The 12,592-nt window shown below is 38.2% G+C and overlaps 1 protein-coding gene across 5 annotated transcripts in view; it reads left to right on the top strand.

The window, feature by feature from the left end:
- Positions 1-12,592, top strand: part of LOC139758446 (pyruvate dehydrogenase phosphatase regulatory subunit, mitochondrial-like) — a 186,391-nt gene that overhangs the window by 69,858 nt on the left and 103,941 nt on the right. For all 5 annotated transcript variants that reach the window (XM_071679877.1, XM_071679878.1, XM_071679874.1 and 2 more), the window contains exons 10-11: positions 3,758-3,882; positions 6,638-6,834. In XM_071679877.1, the coding sequence (XP_071535978.1) occupies positions 3,758-3,882; positions 6,638-6,834 (322 nt within the window). The remainder of the gene's footprint in view (positions 1-3,757; positions 3,883-6,637; positions 6,835-12,592) is intronic.

Genomic DNA, 12,592 nt, shown 5'->3' with positions numbered 1-12,592 from the left:
ATTCTCTGCATCTGTTGATCAGGTACCAAAACTGCCCCTTTTGCACCTCCTGCCCACTTTTGTCTAGAGACTATATGTTTTAGTTCTTTCCTCTTACTGAACAGTTGCTGAAATTGCTCCCTCAGTATGTCCCTGCCCACTATTGTTAGTAGATTTTTTTGTATGTGTTTTAGTCCTTTCATTTACATAAGCATCCTCTAGGATATCTGTTAAAGACAATATAGACTGTTTGCTTTTTAATGAATTCACCTTAGTTCCTCAGATTATGTACCTCCAGAATCCCATCTGTTAAACTGAATTTTTGTTTATAGCAGTGACTGCATTTCTTGGATCCTTAAGCTCCTCTCTCACCTGTGACTTCCTTCATGATCCTTGAATTGATTCTTGTTTCTTTAACTACTACCCTTCTTTGTTTTAACTTTTGGTCGTGCTTTTTAGCAATTTCCTATAACAACAACATTTATTTCTCTTGCAGTTTCTCTTGTGATGTGTCTTCCTTGTGGAGCTTGCTATGACTGGCCCTTGTATGATTCCATGCCAAATGCAGTCAGATTTGAAATAAAAACTTCCATACAGTATTTGTTTTTGTTAGTGTTTGTTGACAAACTTGTCCTAGCTTTCCTGTTTGATTTCTCTGCCTTTTTTAAGACATTCATTGTCCTTCTTGGCCGTTTTGTTTACACTGCACTGAAGTGAATTATGAATTGTTTGAGAAATTATTTATGTGTAAATGTATTAAAGTACAGTGGTAACAGGTGGTGATGAAGGGAGGAGATGGAGTAAGTATTTTAAAGGACTTCTAAATGTGTTTGATGATAGATTGGTGGATGTAGGGTGTTTGGGTCAGGATGGTATGCAAAGTAAGAGATTCATGGGAGTGCTTTGCTGTAGGGTGAAGAGGTGGTGAAATCTTAATTTCAGATGAATTTTGGCAAGGCAGCTGGCAAAGATAGTATTGCAGTTGAATGTATTAAGAAAAGGGTGGTATTGCAGTTGAATGTATTAAGAAAAGGGGGACTTTTTTTATTGGTTGGTAAGGATTTCAGTGTATGGTGAGGTGCCTAAAGATTGGCAGAATGCACATATAGTGCCATTCTTTAAAGGCAAAGGAGAGAAATATGAGTATTCAAACGAGTTAAAAGTTTCTTGAGTGTATCTAGTAAGTTAAATGGGAGGATAGCGATAGTGTTGTTTCAGAAGTGGTAGTGGATGTGTGGATCAGGTATTTGCTCTAAATAATGTGTGAGAGAAATACTTGAAAAAGCAGATGGATTTGTATGTGGCATTTATGGATCTGGTGGAAGCATATGGTGGGGTTGATAGATATGACTTGTGGAAGGTTATAAGAATATACAGTAGGGGAGGAAAGCTGCTAGAAACAGTGAGAAGTTTTCATCAAGGGTGTAAGTCATGTGTACAAGTAAGAAGAGAGGAGAGTGAAGGGTTCTATGTGAAGACTGGTCTGAGACAGGTGTGTGTATGTCACCATGGTTGTTTGATTTGTTTATAGATAGGATGGAGAGGGAAGTAAATGCAAGAGTCTTGGAGATGGGTGATTATGACGTCTGGGATGAAAGTGTCTGAGAAGTGAGTCAGTTTCTGTTTGCTGATGATCCTGCACTGATGGCAGATTTGAAAGATAAACTGCAGAAACTGGTGACTGAGTTTGGAAGAGTGTGTGAAAGGAGAAAGTTTAGAGTAAATGTGAATAAAAGCAGGGTTGAGGGACAGGTTAGTTGGGATGTGAGTTTGAATGGAGAAAAGTAGGAGGAAGAGAAGTTTTTAGATACTTGGGAGTGGACATGGGAAGGAATGTAACTATGGAAATGGAATTGGGTCATACAGTGCATGATGGGGCAGAGGTTCTCGGAGCACTGAAGAACATGTGGAAAGAGATATCATTATCTGGGAGGGCAAAAATGGATATGCTTGAAGGTATGATGCTCCCAACAGTATTATGTTGATACAAGGAATGGGCTATAGATACAACTGTGCAAGGGGAGATGGATAAGTTGGAAATGAAGTTTTGAAGGACTGTGTGTGGAATGAGGTGGTTTGATCAAGTAAGTAATATAAGGTTAAAAGAGAGATATGGTAATGAAAACATTGTGGTTGAGAGAGCTGAAGAAGATGTGCTGAAATGGTATGGACATATGGAAAGAATGAGTGAGGAAAAGTTGACAAAGAAGGTGTATGTGTCAGAAGTGGAGGGAATGAGGAGAACTAGGCAACTAAATAGGAGATGGAAGGATGGAGTGAAAAAGATTTTGAGTGATCAGGACCTAAGCATGCAGGAAGGTGAAAGGCATTGAAGGATTAGTGTAAATTGGAATGATGTGGTGTACTGGGGTAGATGTGCTGTCTGTGGATTGAACTATGGCATATGATGCATCCAAGGGAAAGCATGGAGAGGTCTGTGGGGCATGGTTGTGGATAGGGAGCTGTGGTTTTGTTGCATCGCACATAACAACTGTAGAATGGATGTGAGTGGATGCAGCCTTCCTTCATCTATTCCTAATGTTACCTCGCTGATGTGGGATGTGGCAATCGTGTATGGAAAAAAAAATTAAAGTTAACAGTATCACAACATATGAATGCATTAGTACAATAATCTTTATGAACAGACACTACTATATTCACTAGAGCAGTTTTTAGTGTGGGTTACTTCAGATTATCATCAGATGTGCTGGACAAGCTTTGATACATCATGTAATGGTCTGATTGGTTTTAATACAGCAGTGGTTCACTGTAATCTCCTTGCCTTCAGAAGGTATCTATATACCCAGTTTAGTTACATGGGAATATTATTTGATAACTGATGAATGAAAATCAAGACTTTGATTGGCTTTTCATAAAAATACAGGTTGTCTGAAAGACTGGAGCTAGTAACCAAATCCCCTCATTCTGACTGGTTGATCTTGATGATTATAAGTGAATGTATCCATTAATCAAGCTAAGTATTTAGAGTTCTGGGTTGAACATTTTTCTTCATATAGAATCAGTCTTGTTAGCATCTTTTCCTTTTTTTTTCCTAGTACTGTAATTCATATATTACATGTAAGGGCTCTCCATACGAGTTACTTTGGGCCTAACTCACCACCCCTAGAAGATGAAGTACTGATGTTAGTTTAAGCTTGTACTTGCCACTTGATTGGATTGCTGTTTTCCTGCCTTCCTAATACAAGAAATTACAGCAGCCAGTCACCTAGGAGAGGGGTAGATATTCTGTTTTGGTAGTGTTACATCCATATGAAAATTCTGCAACACTAGATTACTAATTATGTGTGTAACTTCAACTCCATTTGTCTAAATTTTACATGAAAGCCTTATACATATAGAACTCATTGTCTCTTTAAATACATCAGTGATTACATAATATTTTAAACTGAAAAGCAAAGACCACATGCAGAATTCTATGTAGATACCTTTCTCATCATGCATTTGTTCATTTTTTCTCAAACTTGGTCCCCCTATAAATGATAACGCATCCAGCCTTTCCACTTCATTTTAGGTTCCTGATAACAACTACTTCCTTTTTCCTAGCTCATGTTGACACATCTTTATGTCTTCTCATTTTTTCCCCATGGCCAGAGCTTTTCAATCAGTAACACCCTCATTTTCTAATTTTCACAGTTACATGTTTCCCTCATATTTTATTTTTCATTCCCTCTGCAATCCTATTCCTGTATGCCTTTCACAAGAAATCCACTCGGGAATTTTTCTTGCTTTTACTTTAATGTTGGCCATCTTGTTTTAGGGCCTATCCGTGAAGCAGCAGAGAACCGCATCCCCTTGCTGAAGGAAGCTCAGTGTCAACCTTTAGTTAATGCACCAGACAATTTCACACCTGATGGCAAGTGGATTCTGGGAGAAACTCCTGAGGTACAAATGTAGTATTAAGGTCTTTTTCATAGGGAGTGATATAATGGTAAAGACCGATTTTGCACTGGGGAGAGGGATGGGTCATGGAGAAAGGAGATGAGTCAGTTGCTATTTGTTGATGTGATTTTGGTGACAGATTTAGTGAAAAACTGTAGAAGCTTGTATCCAAGTATGATAGGAGAAAGGTGGTTTGGCAGATTAATTGAGGAGAAAGATGAGAGTTGATGTAATTAAGATTAAGATAATTAAGTTTAGCAGAAGAGAGAGAGAGAGATAGATTGGTTGCCTTTTTTTTAACACATTTTCACCATGCACATCACCCATACTCAGACAGTTTACATCTGCCCTCAAATATCAAACCCATTCAACAGCCCTGCAAAATATTTACTCCATCTCCTTCTAACTTCATTACTACTTGTTACCACTTCCCCTTTTGTGCACCCTCACCAATGATCCCATTTGTTCTCTTGCACACATTAAAGTTCCTTTCAAACGTCTTATTCTCTGAAATTTTTGGTACTTGCTCACCCCAACTCTCATTTGCCATCTTTTCAGCCCCTGCACCTTCCTCTTGATCTCCTGCCACTTTCTCTAATCCATTTATTTGCATTCTGTCCCTGTAAGTACTGCCCATATACCTCTTTGCTCTCTCACTAGCAACTTTGTTTGTCATCCCACCACTCGCTATCCTTTTTAACCTGCCCACTTCTCCCCTTATTCTCCCCTTATGCATGCTACATACATCTCTCACATATGCGTTCGCTGCTTCCCTAAATACCTCCCAATCCTTACTCCCCTTCTTTGTTTACTCTCACCTTTTGCCATTCTACTCTAATTTCTCCTGGTACTTCTTCACACAAGTCTATTTCAAAGTTCACTTTCTTTTACCAATCTCTTCTTGCCCATAACATTTCTTCTTTCCTGAGAACCTCTACAAATCTTCACCCCCCACCACCACAATATAATGATCAGTTATCCCACCAACTGGGCAGCCTGTGAATGCTTCACAGTCAGAAAACCTACCACTAACACAATGGAGGTCCTTCTTTCACTCTGTCTTTTAGATATTTCAATAAAAGAAGTACTAAGGAAATTATGGTAAATGTCAATTGGACTTCTTCCAAAACAAACTGGACAGTTTCCTCTCAAGATGTATGAGACCTAACAGTTTGCATAGCATATTCTGCATTAGAGTGAAATCTGTAGCATGAAAGAGTAAGGTAGACTACTCACTCGGCAGGGAAGCTTGGTCACTGACAGAATTACAGGATAAAGAATAATCTGAATAACCAGCACAAGACATTTATATGGTAATGTTTGTGTAGTAAAAGTTTTGAATGTGATGAAAAGTTTTAAAGTTCTTAAATACTCCCGAAATATCATGCAGAAATATTACCTGGATCAATTCACTATACTTGGAATTTTTTTTTTTTTTTTTTGCTTTGTCGCTGTCTCCCGCGTTTGCGAGGTAGTGCAAGGAAACAGACGAAAGAAATGGCCCAACCCACCCCCATACACATACGTACACACACGCAAATATACATACCCACACAGCTTTCCATGGTTTACCCCAGACGCTTCACATGCCCTGATTCAATCCACTGACAGCACGTCAACCCCGGTATACCACATCGATCCAATTCACTCTATTCCTTGCCCTCCTTTCACCCTCCTGCATGTTCAGGCCCCGATCACACAAAATCTTTTTCACTCCATCTTTCCACCTCCAATTTGGTCTCCCACTTCTCCTCGTTCCCTCCACCTCCGACACATATATCCTCTTGGTCAATCTTTCCTCACTCATTCTCTCCATGTGCCCAAACCATTTCAAAACACCCTCTTTTGCTCTCTCAACCACGCTCTTTTTATTTCCACACATCTCTCTTACCCTTACGTTACTTACTCAATCAAACCACCTCACACCACACATTGTCCTCAAACATCTCATTTCCAGCACATCCATCCTCCTGCGCACAACTCTATCCATAGCCCACGCCTCGCAACCATACAACATTGTTGGAACCACTATTCCTTCAAACATACCCATTTTTGCTTTCCAAGATAATGTTCTCGACTTCCACACATTCTTCGAGGCTCCCAGGATTTTCGCCCCCTCCCCCACCTTATGATCCACTTCCGCTTCCATGGTTCCATCCGCTGCCAGATCCACTCCCAGATATCTAAAACACTTTACTTCCTCCAGTTTTTCTCCATTCAAACTTACCTCCCAATTGACTTGACCCTCAACCCTACTGTACCTAATTACCTTGCTCTTATTCACATTTACTCTTAACTTTCTTCTTTCACACACTTTACCAAACTCAGTCACCAGCTTGTGCAGTTTCTCACATGAATCAGCCACCAGCGCTGTATCATCAGTGAACAACAACTGACTTGGAAATATACAGGAAAAATACAAATGTATTTTTCATGTGAAATAGAAGAGGTGTAAGTATAAGTAAGTGATACGCACAGAGTAGTTTTTAGAACTTTACAGTTTAAATGTTTCATGAAATGGGAAAAGCTTGTTATTCATGTGCTTGTTTAAGATATATTGTAGATTGAAATACAGTGTCATTTGGGAAAAATAGTTTTGGTTCAATTTTCCTTATAACATTTTATCTGTTTGATAAGAAATGAATTTCTGTTCAAATCAAATGTGAATCTTCCAAAATAATTTCCAGGAAGCTGAAGCCCACATCATTTTTTCTTTTATCTGATTACCTTTGAATTATTACTTACTTCTTTATTGCAGATTGATAATTATTTTGTGGCAGTTGGAATGAATGGTAACAATTTACAAGGTGGAGGAGGCGCTGGGCAGGCCATAGCTGAGTGGATTATGTATGGTTCATTGGCTAAAGAGATGCTGCCATTTGATGTAAGGCGATTTACTGATCTTCACAATAACCGCCGCTACCTAAAAGAGAGAGTTAGGGAAGTGGTTGGCAGGTATGTGGAATTATGAACAACAGTTTTATGAAACAATGCCTGGAGTTCTTACTGAAACCGTATTTTCATCCTACAGTAAGATGATGCCCTTGTAGAATGTTTTTCAGTACTTTAACTCATCATTTGAAGGTTGACTGTAATAAAACTCATTTTGAAGGTCTTTCATTCACACATCATTGAAGGCTTGATTCACATCACACTGATTCTGAATTGATGACAGGTATTTGTGAATTGTTGTTGCCATTGCTTGTTTGTCCATGATTCTACACTGTTAAAGTGGGAAAGCAATAAAGAAAAAAAATTTGAATTGAGTGTGCTATGCAAATGACCTATTTTGACTTTATTTTTCCACCTTGAACTGTGTAGTTGATCATAAAGGACTCTCCCTAGTGTGCAAAAATATAAGAAAATTAAGAAAAATATTTTTTTTCCTGCCAACACAAACCCATATTTGCCACAAGTAAAGAAAATCTTGTTAAAAGCAGTATGATTTCCTCCTTAGTGGTGTGATAGGGTTTTGAATAGGCTATGTTGAGGCAGGCAGGATATCAATGTATGATAATAGCTTTCTACAGGCATTTTGAGTTATTACTGTAGCTCATTATACATTTTATATCACCTTTCAGGCATATATGTAAATCATATATACTGAGCTTACAACAAACATCCATGTTTTCTCTGTAACTTTACTCCTTTTTTTCCTTAATGTACAATTTTATTTTATAGCAATTATTTACTTAAGTAGATTTAAGATATCTGTACGAAAAATACCTTGAAAAAAGAGGGATTTGTAAATGACAGTCTGCAGGAAGCATATGTCAGGGTTGATAGAGATTCTTTGTAGAAGGTGTTGCAAATATGTGGGATGGTAAGAATGCTGCTAAAGGCAGTTGGGAGTGTTTATCAAAAGTGTAATTCATATATGTAGGTAGTACAAAAGGAGGGTGTGATGCTGGTTAGAAAAAAGAGATATGTATGGGCAGGAAAGGAGTGCATATGATTAGGGGATGTACATGAGGAAGTGGTGGAAGGTCAGGAGGAAGGTGCAAGGAATGAAAAAAAAAGAGGAAAAATGAGACATGGGATAAAAGAGCATCAGCAAAATTCAGGAAGAATGAGAAAAAATGTTTTGGAAGGAGATGAATCGTTTGAGGAGAACAAAAGAACAAAAGATAGCATCAGTGAGTGGAGTAGATGGGGAACAGGGAGAGAATAGATAAAGGGGAGATAGAGTAACTATTCTAAAGGATTGTCAAATGTAATAGATATTAGGGTGGCATATGTGGGGTGTTTTAGGCGAGGAGGTATTTTTATTACCTGCTTGCCTTCATCCATTCCTGACGCTGTCCCACCCCACAGGAAACAGCATCACTATCCCCTGCTTCAGCGAGGCAGTGCCAAGAAAACAGACAAAAAAGGCGACATTCATTCACACTCAGTCTCTAGCTGTCATGTGCAATGTACTAAAACCACAGCTCCCCATCCACATCCAGGCCTCTCAGACTTTTCCATGGCCCATTTTACTGTAAATGTTGAGAAAGCCTCATGAAATGGCAAGCATTCACTCATGTTTCCCATATACTGATAGATAGTAGAGTCAGCAGGTTGCTCCCACACTTTCAGCTGGTGTAACCATGTGCTTACAATTTGCCAAGTTGGCTGTTTTGTGTGACTGCTCTTGCCTAAGAATGTGTTGGCTAGATTACTATTGCATTATGTCTACTTACTAATGATAACATTTATAAATTTTACAAATTTTCATTCATTTTATTATTCTTACTGAGCTTCAAGAAAAATTACAAAATAAGTGACCATGAAAGTTTATTTTGGGAAAAATTGATGACTAGTATACCATACTCATATATCTCCATATGCATTGTAGGTCATTATTAATACACATCCATGTTGAGTTAAGGTAGTTCAAATGAAATCTTGGTTTCCAGGTGGATTTTGAAGAACATTTGTGCTTAGCATTGAGAATTTCTTTGAAATTAATTATGAAGAGTTGATCAGTAAAGTAAATAGAAGATATATATTGATGCTGTTAGCATTTAGAAAGTATGATACAAAAATGAAAACCAATTCAAAGGAATTCAAACAGCAACAGATAATTGGATCCTTTCAAAACCGTTTGTGATATTCGAAGGTACTAGAAACTTACAGATTAGTGTGATAAAAGTTACAAGGCTTACAAATAATTCAGGTTGTCATTGTGACTATGGAAGTGCAAATAATGTAAGTTGTAGACTTGAAGTTAAGTATTCATTATGTCTTTTCTTAAGCTTGTCTAGAGTACTGCATTCACCCACTCTAACTGGAAGTTTGTTTTAATGTTAACAACCCTTTTGAAAGGAAAATACTTTACCTCATTCAGGGTAAAACATTGCCCACAAGTTTGTATCCATTACTATGAGTAAAATCAGATGAATGAAATTTTAAGTAACTTGATAGATCAAGACTATCAAAGCCCTTGATGATTTCGAATACTTGTATCAGATCACCACTTAGCCTTCTCTATTCTAAGCTTAATAGCTTGAAGTCATTTCATCTGATCTTGTAAGATTTGTTTCTCAATTCAGGAATCATCTTAGTAGCTTGGCACTGTGTTCTCTCGGTTCTGTCTGTCTTCTTTTAAGTTGGGTGACCAAAACTGAACGCGGTATTCAAGATATAGACGAATCAGTGGAGTAAGGATGAGTAAGGATGAGTAAGGCTTAAATTTAAAGGCCCTTTCTATGAATCAAAGAATTTTGTTTGCTCTTTTCACTGCTTCTGTACTCTGTTTACTTGGTTTTAGATCACAAGAGAGTATTGAAATTCATTTTTATATTAAAATTCATTTGCCACTTATGATTCCAAATCATCAGTTTTTCTGTCAGTTTGAAACTGTAAATGTTGAGTTCATCAGCAGATTTATTTCCCAGCTTTGTATCATCAGCAAATTTTGATATCTTGCAAAAGTGTCCATTATCATTATCATTATCATTATCTTTCTTTCTTTTCTTTCAAACTATTCGCCATTTCCCGCATTAGCGAGGTAGCGTTAAGAACAGAGGACTGGGCCTTTGAGGGAATACCCTCACCTGGCCCAATTCTCTGTTCCTTCTTTTGGAAAAAAAAAAAAAAAAAAAAAAAAAACGAGAGGGGAGGATTTCCAGCCCCCCGCTCCCTCCCCTTTTAGTCGCCTTCTACGACACGCAGGGAATACGTGGGAAGTATTCTTAATCCCCTATCCCCAGGGATAATTATCATTATCATTATCATTAATATGTATTTATGAGAAAGAGAAACAGTCCTGAGACTGGTCCATATGGCACCTCACTTGTTACATCTAACCATTTTGAGGCTTGATCATGAATGGCAACTCTTTGTTTGCGGCCAGTCAACCAATTTCCTATCCACTGAAGTACAACCATATCTTTACTATGTGGCTTAATTTTTGCCCATAACCTTTGACACGAATCTGTGTCGAAAACTTTTTGAAAACCTAGTTAGATAACATCAACTGCATTACTTTCATCATACATGTTTTTTGTATGATAAAAGAAATCATGCAAGTTTGTCAGACATTTAGTAAGTGGTGTTCCTCTGAATTGTATACAATTCTGTCTCAAACAATGGTTTTGAATGATGGTTTACACAAGTTTTCCAACCACAGACATTATGCTAATAGGGTGATAAGTTCTGGACAGTGGCTGATTCATGTGAGAAACTGCAGAAGCTGGTGACTGAGTTTGGTAAAGTGTGTGGAAGAAGAAAGTTAAGAGTAAATGTGAATAAGAGCAAGGTTATTAGGTACAGTAGGGTTGAGGGTCAAGTCAATTGGGAGGTGAGTTTGAATGGAGAAAAACTGGAGGAAGTGAAGTGTTTTAGATATCTGGGAGTGGATCTGGCAGCGGATGGAACCATGGAAGCGGAAGTGGATCATAGGGTGGGGGAGGGGGCGAAAATTCTGGGGGCCTTGAAGAATGTGTGGAAGTCGAGAACATTATCTCGGAAAGCAAAAATGGGTATGTTTGAAGGAATAGTGGTTCCAACAATGTTGTATGGTTGCGAGGCGTGGGCTGTGGATAGAGATGTGCGCAGGAGGATGGATGTGCTGGAAATGAGATGTTTGAGGACAATGTGTGGTGTGAGGTGGTTTGATCGAGTGAGTAACGTAAGGGTAAGAGAGATGTGTGGAAATAAAAAGAGCGTGGTTGAGAGAGCAGAAGAGGGTGTTTTGAAGTGGTTTGGGCACATGGAGAGAATGAGTGAGGAAAGATTGACCAAGAGGATATATGTGTCGGTGGTGGAGGGAACGAGGAGAAGAGGGAGACCAAATTGGAGGTGGAAAGATGGAGTGAAAAAGATTTTGTGTGATCGGGGCCTGAACATGCAGGAGGGTGAAAGGAGGGCAAGGAATAGAGTGAATTGGAGCGATGTGGTATACCGGGGTTGACGTGCTGTCAGTGGATTGAATCAAGGCATGTGAAGCGTCTGTGGTAAACCATGGAAAGCGGTGTAGGTATGTATATTTGCGTGTGTGTACGTATGTATATACATGTGTATGGGGGGGGTTGGGCCATTTCTTTCGTCTGTTTCCTTGCGCTACCTCGCAAACGCGGGAGACAGCGACAAAGTATAATAAGAAAAAAAAAAAATTAAATATCAGTGTTACATTGATAATCTTCCATTCACCTGGAACTTTCCCCATAGCAAGGTAGTCAAACACTTAGTTATCTCATATTTCACTGTTCTTGGACAAAACTTATCAAGGCCTGACGTTTATTTATTTTTGATTTCTTTTATTGCTGAAAGTACGGCTTTTGCTTTAATGTCAGTTTGTTGAAGATGTTCCCCTCACTTATCAGTGAAACTGGATTCAGGACTTGGATTGTGTTTTCACTCATAGATATGGATGCAGAAAGAGTCATATTTTCATCATTGCTTTGTTGTCTTGAACAAAGTCACCATTTTATGTAACTGATGGACCTGTTGACATAGTAATGACTGTAAAACTTCTTAGGGTTTCTTTTGTTATTTTCAACAATACACACTTCATAGTGACATTAACTTTGTCGTATACCTCTCTTACATTTACTATGCAAATTTACATAACTTACTCTATTGGTTTTTGGATTTTCCGAGTTTCTTTGGAGCTGCTTTCTTAGACAACAGGTACTTTTTTATTTCATCATTCCAACATCTTGATTTCATTTTAGAAAAAGACCATCTACTATGCATTGGCACATATGTTCCCTCTGCTGCTTTGAACATTTTTCTGAAGCTTTTCCAAGTTACCCTCATGTCATTATTGTTGACCATATCATACCAGGTTTGCCTGGCAAGAGCAATATGAAAAAGATTAGATTGCCCTTTTAAGATTGGGTATTTTTTGTGACTGTCATGTTGACTAACATTACATGCAGTGTTGAAAGTGACCTTAAATGTAATATTTCAGTGGTCACATGTGCCAAAGTTATCTCCAACTTCAGCAAATCTAATATTCATGTTATAAGTTGGTTTCTTGACTCTAAGGATTAGGGCACTATCAAGCAAATTTAGGTAGAGTCCACACGTAAAGCTACTAGAAAGATATTCTCCTCATTTAGATACTGTTGTGTTAAAATTTCCTATTATGATAGAATCTTGTTCATTAAAAATTTCTGCTAACTGATCATAAAATCTTTTGTCTACCTTGGGTTATTGTGCAGGGGGACACAGAAACTGTAAACTCATATTGCTGTTATTTTCTTAATGTAGTTTGATTTGTTCG

Source organism: Panulirus ornatus, chromosome 30, assembly GCF_036320965.1.
Source record: "Panulirus ornatus isolate Po-2019 chromosome 30, ASM3632096v1, whole genome shotgun sequence".
In the NCBI taxonomy this organism is placed as follows: Eukaryota; Metazoa; Arthropoda; class Malacostraca; order Decapoda; family Palinuridae; genus Panulirus; species Panulirus ornatus.
The sequence above is the reverse complement of the archived record's forward strand: the minus strand, read 5'-3'. Positions and strand labels throughout refer to the sequence as shown.